This window comes from Sinocyclocheilus rhinocerous, unplaced genomic scaffold (genome assembly GCF_001515625.1).
Source record: "Sinocyclocheilus rhinocerous isolate Xijiao unplaced genomic scaffold, SAMN03320098_v1.1 scaffold574, whole genome shotgun sequence".
NCBI classification, from domain to species: domain Eukaryota; kingdom Metazoa; phylum Chordata; class Actinopteri; order Cypriniformes; family Cyprinidae; genus Sinocyclocheilus; species Sinocyclocheilus rhinocerous.
Genome location: NW_015659919.1, coordinates 1,379,203 through 1,395,143, shown reverse-complemented (window position 1 = coordinate 1,395,143; position 15,941 = coordinate 1,379,203). Strand labels below are relative to the sequence as shown.

Genomic DNA, 15,941 nt, shown 5'->3' with positions numbered 1-15,941 from the left:
AGCACTAAAATAGTTTTACAAATATTAACACTTTACTTTAAGCTTTATGTGTGTGTGTGTGTGTGTGTGTGTGTGTGTAATGCATTAATGCATCATAAAATATAACATACACTGTAATGCATATATTTTCATAAATTATTGTAACCAAAGTAAAAAATGCATTATAATATTTGTAGATTCCTTGTTACATTTGAAAATGGCTGTTTATACATGTTAATGCATTATATTTTCTAAAGGTATAACAGTAAATAGATTAGTAGTAAAATGTATTGTAACAATTATTCATAAGATCATACAATGCAGTGTAAGATGCATTACAAGAAATAAATACGGCATAAAAATACTTTTATAATGCATTATATATAAAGGTGTGAAGTGTTACCAAATATATTTTTTATTTTTATTTTTGGATACATTGAGGATAAAAGTAGCACAGTATAAAGGTATGCATAGCCAAGACATATGTAAAAGATTTGTTGGGGGATGTTGACATCTGTCGCATGTTGGAGATGTGCCATCCATCCAGAATGTGGAGCGTCTGGTCTTCACAGCAGTGGAACGAGATTCCAGCCTCCATCTGATCTGCTGAGACCATCACAATGTTCAAAGTACAGCTGAAGACGTGACTTAACAGAGCACTTAAACCATACTATACCCACAATCAAAGGCATTTCCAATAAATACAGTTTATTTTATACAACATCTCTTCAATATTCTCTTTGTTGTTTACATTTTTACACACTAACTGTACTTCTCTAAATTACTCTTTGTGATATTGTGAGTAATTTTGAGTCTTGTATGATATCTTTGATATACAAAAATTTAGTGACAAGTGGTGTCTGTACTTATGAGCGAGCCAAAAATTAAAATTATCTGAAAATGTACTCACCCTCAGGCCATCCAAGATGTAGAAGAGTTTGTTTCTGCATTTGTAGAAATTGTGCATTATGAGTCCATAATCCATAATAACACTTTCTCCAATGAAAAAGTCCATCATCTGTTGTTCTCTCACAACCAAATCCACCAACATATTTGTAACTTGTAAAGGGTGCTTAATCTGTGCATACAGTATTTCTCTCCTGATTCAGACGAGATGACTTTTTCACTGGAGAAAGATATATTAAGGATACAGGATGTCTTAATGCTGGATTTGTTTCTTACAAACATGCAGATTTTTGCTTCATAAGACATTAATTGATGGACTGGAGTTTGTAAAGTTTTTATCAGCTGTTTGGACTCTCATTCTGACGGCACCCATTGACTGCAGAGGATCCATTGGTGGTCAAGTAATGTAACGCTCGATTTCTTCAAATCTGTTCCGATGAAGAAACAAACTCATCTATCTTGGATGACCTGAGGGTGAGTACATTTTCAAATTTTCAATTTTTTTAGGAACGAAACAAGTACTGTAAGTGAATAATTGAATCATTTACTCAAGTGACTTGTTCAAATGACATGAACAATATTATCGTCAATACTGTTTACGAGCAAGCCCAAGACCAAGATATCAAATATCATATAAATGACAATTTAATTGACAATTTAAAAACACTAAGTTTGATAAGAGGGATAAAAAGTATAAGAAGAGCCCAGAGGAGTGCTAATAGAGAGCATTACAGCTATCCCCCAAAGGAACTATTCCAAAGACAATATGGCAAGACTGCTTCATGTTTGGGATGTTCTGGAAGCCATAAGTACACGGCTCCACGGTAGCAGGGCTTAGAGGTTAGAACAGGACAAACTTCAAGGTAAGATATGCAGTTATCAGTGCATGAGGGATTTATGAGTCTGTGCATCTCATGAGCCCAAATTCATTTAGTGGCTATCAGTGCTCGCACACTGTTGCCAAGAAGGAGCTTCTGTGTAACAGCGATAAAGCAAAGAAATCCACCATAGACTTCAGGCATGGAATAAGAGGAGAGATAAAAAATATTATATGAATGAGTGAGTGTGTGTGTGTGTGTGTGTGTGTGTGTGTGTGTGTGTTTGGGAACAGGGCTGGGTATGGCAACTGTTCTGATTTTCATAATAACTATTTTATGGTAGCTCAATTCATGTCAGTTTTACGTTTTTTTTTTTGTTTGTAATTTGTTTCAGGACTACTTTGAAAAGACAGATTGTGTGTTATTCAGTTGGCATAATGTAATTTGAATTTTAAGTATTTTGTATGTTTTCAGTACATTTTCAATATAGCCCAGTGTAGTTTTAGTGCTTCCATTTTTTGGTGAATTAAAGGAGTTAATCATACATGAATTAATTAATCATACTTTTGAGGATTACTAAATATACTCACACAAGATGAAGACTTACTTTCATATCAGTCTTCAACAAATATTTCATATTAATTTTTAGACAGTCACACTCATATAGGAGCCACCTTGTTGACATCACATGAACATATGATACATTTCAATTGTCTTTCTTTAAATATATATTTTATTTTTGTAGTTACTACTGACTTTGGTGTCTGTTTTATGTAATGTTGTTTGTTAAGAAAATAGATATATTCATACGTTTCATAATATTAATATATTAAAGATATCAATAGCGCTTGCACACAGTGCTCATTTTGATTGAAACCAAGAATGTGTTGTGTAGAATGAGCAAAGAAATATAAAAGGAACAAAACAAAAGGTAAACAGCTTCAGTGAAGCTTCATACATCCATGCCAGTAGGTGTCAGTAAATACCAAGACCACTGGGACGGAGAAAAGCCTTCAAAACATAACAAGTAAAATGAATCGTTCACAGTAATATCAATAACATACATTTAGAAAATTTGAAAATGAATATGCATTTCATGCCTACTTTTATGTTTGGCTAAAGTTTATCCATTCTACATCATTTGCAAGTGTACAGTCATTATGGTACATTGTAGCAGACAGTCAAAACACACAAGGGACTTCTTCTGTGTTTGCACTCTTTTAAATATTGCAATTAAGGACCACTGCCTGGAGAAAGAGCGAGAGAAAGAGAGATAGTCCTGATGAGTGCTCTAGCGAAACTGTGTGCCAGTCATTAGCAAAGCATTCTCCCAGTGGGTTTTTATCGATTTACCATGACTAATGGATGGTGGGGGGAGAAATCACTTTAAATTAAAATTAGGTTTGGTAATACATGCAAATTCAAATAATGCTTTGCACCCCAGTGAAGATAAAATGTGTGAAATGTGCATGTTTTCCTCATACTTGTACAACCAATTGTCTCCTGTTTTCCTTATACAGCCTAAAATCAGCTCAGATACACAGCCGAGGATTGGACGGCTCCTCCAGCTGTGATTTTGCTGGAAATTTCCTGTCTGTTGAAAGTATAAAAAATCGATTTCACTAAATCTTCACTGAGAAATTTCTTATCAATCCTAAGGAACTGCTATTTGTCTGCTTATTTTCGGAGGCCGGCATGGCGCATCTCAAGCTAGGGTGGGGTTCATTGTGGAGGGTACTGCGGTATCATGTGCTGATGAGATTTCATTTGTCACTTCAGTTAAAGTATGGATTCTCTGACAAGCGTTATTTCTCATGGAGTCATTACAGTCTCAAAGGACATAAATATCTCTTGAAATACTATTTGCTTGCTGAATAAAAAATAAACGGACAGTTTTTGCAACAATAACATCCAAAGATATAAGCAAATCATCATTTTTTTCAGTCCAAAATATTCACTGTAGTGAAGCCTAACCTCTTTGAATTAATCACAAAAGATTGGGTGCAGCATGCAAATGAGAAAATTAATTATGCAAAACACATGGTAAGCAAGTCTCTCCCTCAACGAAGATGGCAGGGCTTATTTAAATATTTGAAAAAGATTTTTGCCCAGAGTCCTTGTGCTATGAGAAAAAGCTACATGTTGTAGAAGAAACAACATTTACTGCAAATTTTTACTGAATAAATCCTTTTGGCTATTGAAGCAGTAACTACATTCTCTTGATCTTGATGGTTCAAAGGACAGCACAGGTCATTACAGTTTCATCCACATCCACTTGTTTCGGTTTATCAAAGTGGTGCTAAATTGCTCTTTATCCGTGTTCTCTGCTGAGTAAATAATGTGTTATACAGGCTCATTATAAGCAGATTAGATCTATTAGTTACCGCTGTGCTGCTCTCAAATCAGCTGCCCATAGGAGAGCAGAAAATCATTTTAAACTTCAATAAGTTACAAGCAGTGGCAAGCCTCTCCATAATCCACACTGCCCCAGGCAGCAATAAGACTGGATGCAATTATGCAGACAAAATTCAACACAAACAAAAGAAATGGAAATTAGCCTTAAATGAAACAAAAAAAGGGGAGAGAGGAGTAGAGAAAACAAGTTGGTATCTTGCTGTCTCCCTCTCGCCTTTTCTTTCATTGTGAAATTTCACATTGTGCGTTTCAAAGCATTGTGTAAAGATCGCAGCGTACAAACATGTGGGATTGTTAAGGTAAATTAGCCTTCTCCCTGAGATGCTGTACGTGATTCATTCATGTGTTGCATGCAGGCAACAAACGTATGACACATTTTTAAATATTTCATCAGCCCTTATAAAAGCTTTGTACAGAAAATATGAATTTTGTTAAGGTAAACTCGGTAACGTAAAAATAGAGATGTGACATTATTAGTCTTTTACCTTAAATTCCTTTGGAAATTTTACCTCTGTCCCTCAGTGTGATGTGCTAAACTCCTTTAGAAACAACATTAATTATTTTCAAGTTTTTATGCACATAGCTTATGACGTTGTATACTGCTTGAGGGATTACATAATATTTTAAAGGGGTCATATGATGCGATTTCAATTTTTCCTTTCTCTTTGGAGTGTTACAAGCTCTTGGTGCATAAAGAAGATCTGTAAAGTTGCAAAGACTAAAGTCTCAAATCCAAAGAGATATTCTTTATAAAAGTTAAGAGTCAACCACGCCTACCTAAAACGGCTCGTTCTAACACACCCCCACATACCTACGTCACGATCTCGGAAGATTTGCATAACGCCGCCCAAACGTTCACGCAAAGAAAGAAGCCGTAACTTTTATTCTGGCTGAAGTATTGTTGCTGCCGCCATGATGTGAAGGCGCTGTGTGTTTCGTTGTGAAAGCGAAACTACTTTGTTTGACCTTCCAAAAGAGGACGATATCTGCTTCGTCATGCCTGGAGCTGATCCGTGCTGGTAACTGAGGAAATACATCAACATCGCGCTGTGCATCGCCGGATCGGCTTTCACCGTGGACAAAGCGGAGTCCAGCCCGCCTCAGCTCACTCTATACCGGCCTCAGCGCACGCTAAGCCGGGGCTTCCCCTCTAACATTTCTGTCACACGCTTGAGGTATTCGGCCAATCATGACGCACTGGGTAGCTGGCCAATCAGAGCACACCTCACTTTTTCAGACTGATGAGCTTTGTAAAAATCGACGCGTTTCAGAAAGGCGGGGCATAGAGGAGAGTACAGTATGTACAGTATGTGGAAAATAATGTGTTTTTTTTACCTTAAACCGCATAAACACATTTCATTACACCAAATACACAAAATAATGTTATTTTTAGCAACATCATATGACCCCTTTAAGAGTTTATTTGCAAAAACAGATAACTTTTTTTTTTATTATGTTATCATGTTTAACCCAACTGCAGTTTGATTGAGATTAATTGGAATGCACAATGAGAAAACTTGATTTTTGAAAATTGTTAAAAACGCAGTTATCTCTTTTTGCAAATGAACTCTTTTTTTGTTCTTGTATAGTATTCATATTTGTCTGAAATATACTATTAAAAATGCAGATATCAGACAGGCCAACTGAAATGACCATGTTCTGATGATATTTTTTGACTGATAAACCAAACATGACTGGAATAAAAAAAAAAGCCTTATGCTTTCTAATAATTCAACTGTGGTAATTTAAATAAGGAAAAGTAATTTGTGTGAACCCCATGCAATCAAACAACTCAACAGCCTTATAAAACAGAAAGAACTGAAGGCTATATTAAATAAAAACATGGAGAGAATATGGTGCATGAAATATGGGTTTGTAGTTTGATTTATTTTACATTTTTATCTCACTTAAGCCTATAAATATTATAAAGCATTTTTAAATAAAACTTACATTTACACTATACTTAGCTTTAGATTTTAAATACATTGTGTACAGATATATTATATGAACAGATATTATATGTAAAATATTTTTATTTGATGTCTGTATGTGTTCAGTCTTCTTCAATGCATTTGACATCTTGGTTTTGAAGGTTTGGTTTGAGGGCCCGCCCACCTAATGACGTAATCTGGGTTTCTTTAAAGGGAGTAACTCGTGATTGGCTGAACCACGCATCCATTTGAAATCCACAAAGCTGAACCAGGAACTACAGAGAGATTCAATCTTCCCCTCTTTTAAGTGGTAAGTCTGTGCCCTCAGACATAACGCTCTCGTTTTACACAGCTATGAATTTTGCCTTGCATTTAGATATCTGTTACTGGCCAAGGAAACCAATAAGAATATTTTTTTGCGATTTGTAGCGCTTTACTGTTTCCTAAAGAATCCAAACATTCGTGTTTGATTTAGCGGCCGCCCCCCGCACAGTCTGTGATTGGTCAAGCCTTTCGGTTTCTGTGTTGCGATTGGATAATTCCGCAGAATGTCTTAACTTCAGGTCAGGCTGCAGGAACTGGATGATACGTTGACAGGATGGAAACTGTAAACAGTGCAATTCCATTACGTGGCATTTAGATGAATCGGGAGTCAACTATATGTTTATTGCTCTGTCATGCATGCCACGTAATCAGATTGCATTAATGAAACTAATGCACATGCCCTATAATTCCAGATTCTGTTCATAATTTTATTTTACATAAAATAAATACAGTTCAGGTCATAATTTAGCTCATAGCTGCACTCATGGTAACCTTTTGTATTGAACACTTGATTACTAAAATGCATATTGCTGTCTTTATTTAATTCATTTTTTAATGCGGTGCTTATTTTAATCTTAAATTTCTTTCAAACGGAAACCTTTGTAGTTTAGCTTCTGAAAAAGGATTCTGGTCTCAATTTGAGTCTTCAAAGCTTTGGTACACATAGCCCTTGGTAGAGACCTGCACTCCCGCGGGACCCAACGCACCAGGGTGCGGCGCGGGACAACTCTAGATGGGCGAGTGTGGGTGCGGGCGGGAAGAGACTCGTGTGTGTGCGGGATGCTGGAGAATAAAATGATTCGCGGGACTCCCGCAAAATATAAATTATCTAAACATAAAGTGTCTAAAACATATAAATTGTTATTTATCTGTTGCACTAAAGCAAAAATAACAACTAATATTAACATTAAAATGATTAGCGCACAAGCTAGACATAGTTTCCATTTATAATGTAGCCAATCAAAGACTCAACTGTTGATTTCTGGAACGCAATGGCCAATCAGAGGTGATTAAGTTAGAATCTACTCACCGCAGTGCTGAAATTGCGTGCTCACGAATCCTCTCATTTTAGACACTGTGAAAGATTCATTGTGCATATATTTAGTGTTATAACAGAGCTTTATGAGATCGCGATTAACTGAGATGTCAGCTTTTTGTGATAATAAAGGAAGCGTGCTGCTCGCATTCTGCCATGCCAAACCATGCACACAGCAGCCCATGCTTGCTTTCTGTAAAAAATAACAGTGGTTGTGAATATTGATGCTTAGCCTAAATAACAAATATTTTATCGGGAGTGTTTATGCTGGGAGTTGTGGAGCTTAGGAGATGTTACAGAACAATTTCATGTAAATGTCTTCAATGTACTGAAAACAATCTATATAGATTACTTTTTTATGCGGGCTTTTGCGGACGGGAGCGGGACCAGATAAGATATATTTTTGCGGGCGCGGGACAGAATCTTGCGGGAACAAGTGGGAGCGGGACTGAAAAATCCGTCCCGCTCATGTCCCTTGGCAATTATAGGCTTAGAACTCTGCCATAATTCTGCAAGCGAAAGATCATATTTTGAGTGCCCAAAAGTGCAATTTTTTGTGGAGAAAATGTTTGTTTCGCAAAGAAAAAAAGTTTGTTTTTGCATTTAAAATAAGTTTTTGGATGTGTGCAGACCTTCTCTTTTGCGCGTGTAACGTTTCACTAGCTTGCTCACCTGATGCCCGCCCTCAGTGCTCTCTAAATGCCAACGGCTCGCTTGCTCAACACAACCCAGCGTTACAATATGCCATAATTCCAGCCAATCAGAGACGAGGCTGCTAAATTCTGATTGGCTGCCTTGACAACCAATCACAACATTCCTTGCATTACCTCGACAGCAGAAGAGGAAAAATACAGTGCATGCATAATTATTATGCAAGTTGATATTCTGATCATATTTTTTCCCAAGCACATTTTACCAATTCCAAATGACATCAATCTTAATCTTGTATTTAATCACTTATAATCTATACATTATTGTTCATGAAGGCTGGAAGTGAAAAAATCTCTTTTTTGGCTCATTTTATCTGTAAAAGAAAATCTGCTTAATAATTATGCACGCCTGAATATAAGACATTTTTCACTTCCAGCCTTCATGAATAATTATATATCAATTATAAATGATTAAATACAAGATTAATAGTAGTTATTAAGATTGATGTCGTTTGGAATTGGTAAAATGTGCTTGGAAAAAAATATGATCAGAATATCAACTTGCATAATAATTATGCATGCACTGTATTTTTCCTCTTCTGCTGTCGAGGTAATGCAAGGAATGTTGTGATTGGTTGTCAAGGCAGCCAATCAGATTTTAGCAGCCTCGTCTCTGATTGGCTGGAATTATGGCATATTGTAACGCTGGGTTGTGTTGAGCAAGCGAGCCTTTGGAATTAGAGAGCACTGAGGGCGGGCATCAGGTGAGCAAGCTAGTGAAACGTTGCACACGCAAAAGAGAAGGTCTGCACACATCCAAAAACTTATTTTAAATGCAAAATTGATTTCTGCGCGCTCTAAATACTTTCTTCTTTGCGAGACAAACATTTTCTCCACAAAACTCAGTTTCGCTCAAAATATGATCTTTCGCGCGCAAAATTGTGGCAGAGATGTAATCCCATAGGCAATCTCCCTCTATTTGTGGATCGACCACAGCTCACCCAATGTATATTGTCTGCAATTTGGACACTGTTATCTTTGAAGATTTGTATCCCCCGGTTTCACAGACAAGGCTTAAGCCTAGTCCCAGACTAAAATGTAATTCTGAGCTGTTTCCATTGAAAGAAACTTGCACTAACAGATCTTAAAATATGTCAGTGCCTTTGTTTTGTCTCAAGATGCATACCACTGATGTTATTTTTTTTCTAAGGCACGTTTATTAAAAACTACTTAAATGTCCTAATTCAACTATTGCCTAATCCTGACTTAAACTAAGCCCTGTCTTGAAACCAGGCCTATATGTATTAGATTATGCAAGGTTTATGTCTTTTTTTTAAAATTCTGTAAAGATATCCTTCATGTCTCTATTTAGTGTTTTGTCTCTGTTTAATGGCCAGGTTAAGCATTTCATGTCTAGTTTGGTGGCGAATTTTGCATTGAAGTTGGGAGTTGATCAGATTGGTACCCTCTCTGTGACCTTACGATCTCCTGACCGCTGGTTGAATCATCACCGTTTACAAAGCCTAAGGCTCTATGGGCAGAAATAAGACTCAAGTTTTTCGAATATGGCCATGTTTGCCACTTAACAGCCCTTGTCAACTTCCTTTAGTGGTCACAGTCATTACAAAGGAAGTGTTTGGTCATTGTAGGTCATGCCCCTGGGCTTGACTCAAACCATGTTGTGTAAACACAGTAATGGCCCTCTTCCTCTGGCATCTTTGGAAAAGTAATCCATTCCTCTTTCTCCCACTTTGTTGTTGCGTGTGGAGTCCTTGTAATTACATCAAGATTAAAGACATCAAAAGTAGGATGCTGAGATGACCCTTGAACTCATTTTGCATAGGCAGCCAAAGGGGAGGTTTCAGCTCACACAGTCGTGCCTCAAGAGAGGATGAAAACAGCCTCGTAATTCTCTGTTTTCATGCACCTCTGCACTTCCTCCAGCTCTTCTCTGTTTTTCATGCTAATCAGTCTAGGCTCTTAGCACAGAGCCTGTACACCTTTCCTCAGGTGATCTCCGGCTTATGAGCCAAAATGGATCAGGTCGAAGGTCTACGGCTCGATTTCTCTGGGAGAGAATAGGTCAGAGAGGTTTAAACATCATCAGAAACAGACTTGCCCTTTGGCTCATGCACCCTTTTTTCCAAGTCTTTAACAGAAGGAGCAGTATTGATTGCAAATAGTATTGTGAGGATCACAGAATCTTGATAAAGGGCTCCCTGACCACCTCACAATAAAAACAGCTTATGAGGCTGTAAGTATGGCTAATGCTTTAATGCACTTAACCTGTTACCAATTTCAAAATTCCTTGCCTTCCAAACGAACCATTATAACATACATCATGAGATAAGGTGCTTTTTTTTTTCCTCTGGCCTTTTTCACTTCAGTTGCTATGGAAATCAATCTGAGATCTCTATCGGGAAAGTCAGAGTAGTGTAAAATGAGATGGAGTGTATGCTTCTTTAATATAAATGGACAATCTTTGCAGTTACACCCCACTTTTTACTGCATTGAATGAACAGATACATTCAAAATACTACATGTGGCAATTTGATAAATTTTTGTATTCTTCTATTGAGCATTTTTTGAATTTCTGAATGCATGCGATTTTTATATAACAAAACTGCCTCAATGTTTAATAATATTTGCAGAACTTTTGACTACTAAATCAGGGTCATGTTGTCTGTCCAGAAAACCAAGCTTAAAACAGGAAATCATATAAAGGACGCTTGTATTCCCTCATGACTGTGTTTCCAAGTCAATTAATATCTGAAAAAATCAGTGGTGCAATCACCTAAAAACAGAATGATAGTTATAAATTAATAATTAATAATATTTGTAAAAACAAAAAAAGTATGTATATTATCTTGAAAAAAATATTTAAAATTATATTTGAAAATAATTCTTAAGGTGTGTACACGCAAATATGTTATTACTTTATACTTAATGCTTACACCACATGACATTTTTTAATCATTACTGAGTTGAAATTGAACCTTTTCTTGAATATGGTAGAAACGATTTTCAAAAAAGCATGTGAAACCAGCATGAATACAAAGAACCAATTAGAACCTTTCTTTGACCTCGGCACATGTGCTCCAAACTAGATTTTTAAAATATTTTTGCTTTTCTTTATCATAGACAGTCTTCTATGTCATTGACCCAAAGTTTGAATCATTTATATGAATCATTAACTCTATGTAACACAATTAGGTATTCTGAAAATCATTTTCTACCCACATTTGATTAATTCAGAATACATATTTTTGGCCGGAGGTATTCAGCATAGTGCAATTTAACACAAATTCACTAGTGTAAGGGTGGTTTGCGGGCATGGGAAGACTTTCAAATAGACTGTGTCTCGGATCGACCTTCGCATGATTGAATTCCTTGAAGTCCCTTGCCACCTCTGGGGATGTGCCTTGCATCAAATTCCTCTTTCTAGCTTCAAGATGCTTTCCGTCTTACTCAATCACCCATGACTTTTGCAGCAGTTTAGGATGTGATGCCCTGAAAGTGTAGTGCAAGGCTGTAGTTCACAACTGGTGGGTCACAACCTGAAATAAAAAAGGGAACTAGAGGGAATGAACTGCTAAATGTCAGAGGTTTAGTGGCATTTTCTCATCCTCAAAAAAAGTTACAAAATTGTCAGTAGTTCTCAAAGTCAGTCTGTTGTGTTATAGGATTTGAGGATTTTATAGTGTTGCATTGAGTCACATTGCCATTCAATGTAAAATCTGGGTCTTGAAGCAAAACCATTTGAGAACCACTGTTCTTGGTGGTTTGTAGATAAGCAGTGTTTATCCATTAAGTGAGCTTTGGTAGTATTCCCATTCATGTGCATTTAGTATTTTGAGCCATACCCATAGCATATGTTTACTTGAGGACTGCAGTAGCACTTTTCATTTGATTCTTGTAAGCAAACAGACACAGAGCTCTCACTGTTCACTGTGTAAGAACTTTTCTTACTCTTTCCTCATACTTGGTGTATTTTTCATTCTGTTTCTCTCTCAGGTGAATGAAGGATGGGGAAAAAGGATGCAAGTTCTGTCAAGTTGCCGGTCGATCAGTACCGTAAACAGATCGGTGAGAACCTCTGTGCTTTTCAGTAGGCTTTATTTTTTAATATGGATGTTAGTAACCTTCATCAAATATTCATCTGGTGTTTTATTAAAGAGAGTCTGAAATGTTGCGTTTTCTCCTTCATTTCAGCCACTGTGATTATATTGCTTATATATTTTACGCATGAACAGAATTGATAATCAGAATGCTCAGCTGGGAACAGACCAGCATGACTAAGAAAAACCCTAAATAAACAACCGCATATATTGTACAGTCTTCATGTTTAGCTTCTATAGTCTCCATTTTTCTCTGACTTTTGCTTTCTATTGTATAATTTAGCACACAGCTTTAGAGGAAACAATCATTAGTTTTGCCTCCTCTTTCTTAACCAAGGCACTGTATGGCCTATCAATCATAGTAGTACCGGTTAGCATGCCAGCTGTGATAGCGGAAGGAACATTGGGGTTTGTTTTATAACTTCGACAATAGTGTTGAAAGAAATGGTAGTTTATTCTGATTTACAGTAATGTTAAATGCAGTACTGTGAAAAAGTATGGAGTCAATAGATTTTTTAAAATAAATACTTTTGTTTATCAAGGACATGTTAAATTGATTAAAAGGTGACAGTAAAGACAATATATATATTTTAGTGCTGTCAAACGATTAATCGCGATTAATCGCATCCAAAATAAAAGTTTTTGTTTACATAATATATGCATGTGTACACATGCATGTGTTTGTATTTATATATACATAATAAATATACACAGTATATTTATGTACACAAAAACTTTTATTTTGGATGCGATTAATCGCGATTAATCGTTTGACAGCACTAATATATTTCAAATAAATGCTTTCTGTTCATCAAGGAAAAAAATGGCATCCTGAAAGAAATGTATCACAGTTTCCATGAAATGATTTAGCAGTGTAAATTTTTTTTTTCATTGAAGGTGATAATAGTTTCTCAAGCAGCAAATTGGCTTATTAGAATGATTTCTGAAGCATTATGTGACACTGAAGACTGGAGTAATGATACTGAATATTCAGCTTTGATATCACAGGGAAAAAAAAAAACACCTTTTAAAATATATTGAAATAGAAAGCAGTTATTTTAAACTGTAAAAAATATTTCAAAATATTACTGTTTTTATTGTATTTTGATCAAATAAATGCAGCCTTGGTGAGAATAAGAGCCTTCTTTAAAAAAAAAATACTTACCCACCCCAAGGGTAAGGGGTACATTTTAGCTACATACAGTATATCTACAGCATTATAAAAAAATATTACTTTAGAAGAGATTATATCGTAATCAAGCTATTGTCATTGAACACAGTCACATTACAGATCAGGAAATGTTTTGTGCTTATAGTGCCAAACAGTTTTACTGCCTCCACCTAAGCTCCGCCCACAGAAAAATGTCACAATGTTTACTAACAGAAAAAAGGTCAATAGAAAAGTGTTATTGTTTTTGGTTCTATTTACTGTTAAGGTGTAATCACATTAGCAAAATTTTGGTGAAATTTTATAGGGTGTATTTTTATTTTTATTTTGTGGATTCCTTTTAAATGACTGGATTTCACCCATTAAAAAATTAACTGAACAAAATGTGCTATCCTCCATTGTACATCTAGAAGTTCTTTATTTTCATTGGAGGGATGAGATATGGAGACATTGTTCTATAATGGCACTAAAGCAATGTCTTTTTTCCATTGGCACATCCCTGATGTAATTTGCAACACAGTGCACGCCGATATCATCTCCCTGCAGAAAGAACCTGTCTCATACACATGATTTTATGTGAGTTCATATCGCACCCTTTAGTAGGACTATTAAGCTTGCGTTGCTCCGTCACCTTGCCTTATTGTGCCTGTTCTGCATGACTGTGCTGGCAACATAACAAGCTGAACTCCTGCTGGAGCCTGCGAATCTCAGACATATCCCATTTTGTTTTCTTTCTTTTGCGTCTCATCAATTCAAAGTCGTAACAGCAGTTTGTGGACAATTGAGTCACAACCCAGGTCCTCCCTCTCTTTCCCTCAGTTTGCTTTGAAAAGAAGTCTATATCAGCCTATTTCAGAGAATCGCTGTTTAACAAAACAAAAGTGCCCAAAATAGCGTAAAGCAACACAAAGGAAGAATACACATCGTAATTTGAGATTGTAATGGGAAGGTAATTTTTATCCTGACAGGTCTTGCTTTTTTCTCTTTTTTTTTAAGGAGAGAAAGCTTTTGTGATGTCAAGTACCTTGTAGAGCTGCTGTAGACACATTGACTTTAAATACTGTTATTAAGCTGCATAATGGACTCCGGAGAGCTGTCAACCACCAAAAGGGTTCCTCAGGTCTGTGTGGTCATCCCCCTTGAGTCAAGATCATTCACACCATCCTTTCTGCCTTTGTCCAGCAATTATTTGCATGACCAAACACTCAGACACATCCCTGCCTATTAAGTCTCTCTGTTTGTGATCATTTTTGTGTGAATGTGCACTCAGCTGATCTGTACATGGTCTTAATATCTCTGATATGAGGGCTGAATGGAGCTTGCATGTTACAGATCAACTCAGTTTTCATAACCGTGGTCTGACCCGGTCGCCCGATGGCAGAACTCTCACCTGTGCATCACGGTCATGTCACAGTGTTTTTAGCTGTGTGCAAAGGTTGCACTCCCTCCCTCTCTGTCTATTTTGTGTTGAATGAGTCCATTTGTTTACAAAGACAAAGTTCTTTATTTTTGACCTCTGTGCACTCCCAGTACATGTGCAGTCAGTGCTGCATTCAAATTGGGCACATAAAGGCCTGTTCACACTAAATCCAAAGTGTTTGGCCTGAAAGTATTGTGGTAACACTTTAGCATAGCGACCAATTCTCACTATTAAATAGTTGCTTATTAGCATGCCTATTATTAACATATTGGCTGTTTATTAGTACTTATAAAGCACATATTCTGCATGACCATATTCTACATCCCTAATCCTACCCAATACCTCAACTTAACAACTACCTTACTAACTATTAATAAGCAGCAAATGAGTTGTTTATTGAGGCAAAAGTCATAGTTAATGTTTTTTTAATAGCATGAATTGGACCCTATATAGTGTGACTGCATTTGTTTGGTTTAGGTTTTTGTAGTTTATATATATACTGTATATATATATTTTTTTTTTATAATTTTATAATTAATTTTATAATTATTAGTATGAAATGTATTTTTTTTCTTAGCTATTTTTGTATTAATATATACACACACACACATTTGCATTTGGTTGCCTGTAATATAATATTTGTTTGCAGTGTGACATTTTGAGAAACAATGGGCCTTTGTAGAACACAAACACAACATTTTTGTATAAAATGCTCATAATTCACTCATATTTTGTGCCAATTAATTGAATGCAGATTTTAATGGTTTACACATAAATTCATTCTTCGTGTTTTATGAATAAGGCCATATGTGAAGAAGATTATAGAGGCATACACTCTTAAAAAATAAAGGTGCTTAAAAGGTTCTTCACAGCGATGCCATAGAAGAACCTTTTTTGGTTCCACAAAGAACCATTCAGTCAAAGGTTCTTTAAAGAACCGTTTCTTTCTTATCTTTTTATAATCTGAAGAACCTTCTTTCGCCACAAAGAATCTTTTGTGAAACAGAAATGTTCTTCAGATGTTCAATGTTCTTTATGGAACCATTTAGACAAAAAAAAGGTTCTTTTATGGCATTGTGAAGCACCTTTATTTTTAAGAGTGTAGAGAGTTTAGACTCATTAGCATAAACTGTATTCAATTGCATGGATGAAATTAACATGTAATCAGTTTAATGT

General features: G+C 36.1%; 1 protein-coding gene across 1 annotated transcript in view; it reads left to right on the top strand.

Annotated features, from left to right (window-relative positions):
- The first annotated feature begins 6,288 nt into the window (after window positions 1-6,288).
- Window positions 6,289-15,941, top strand: part of LOC107724370 (triple QxxK/R motif-containing protein-like) — a 25,936-nt gene continuing 16,283 nt past the window's right edge. Inside the window, exons 1-2 of the mRNA XM_016533279.1 lie at window positions 6,289-6,359; window positions 12,074-12,145. Coding sequence (XP_016388765.1) covers window positions 12,085-12,145 — 61 coding nt within the window. The 5' untranslated portion in view covers window positions 6,289-6,359; window positions 12,074-12,084. The remainder of the gene's footprint in view (window positions 6,360-12,073; window positions 12,146-15,941) is intronic.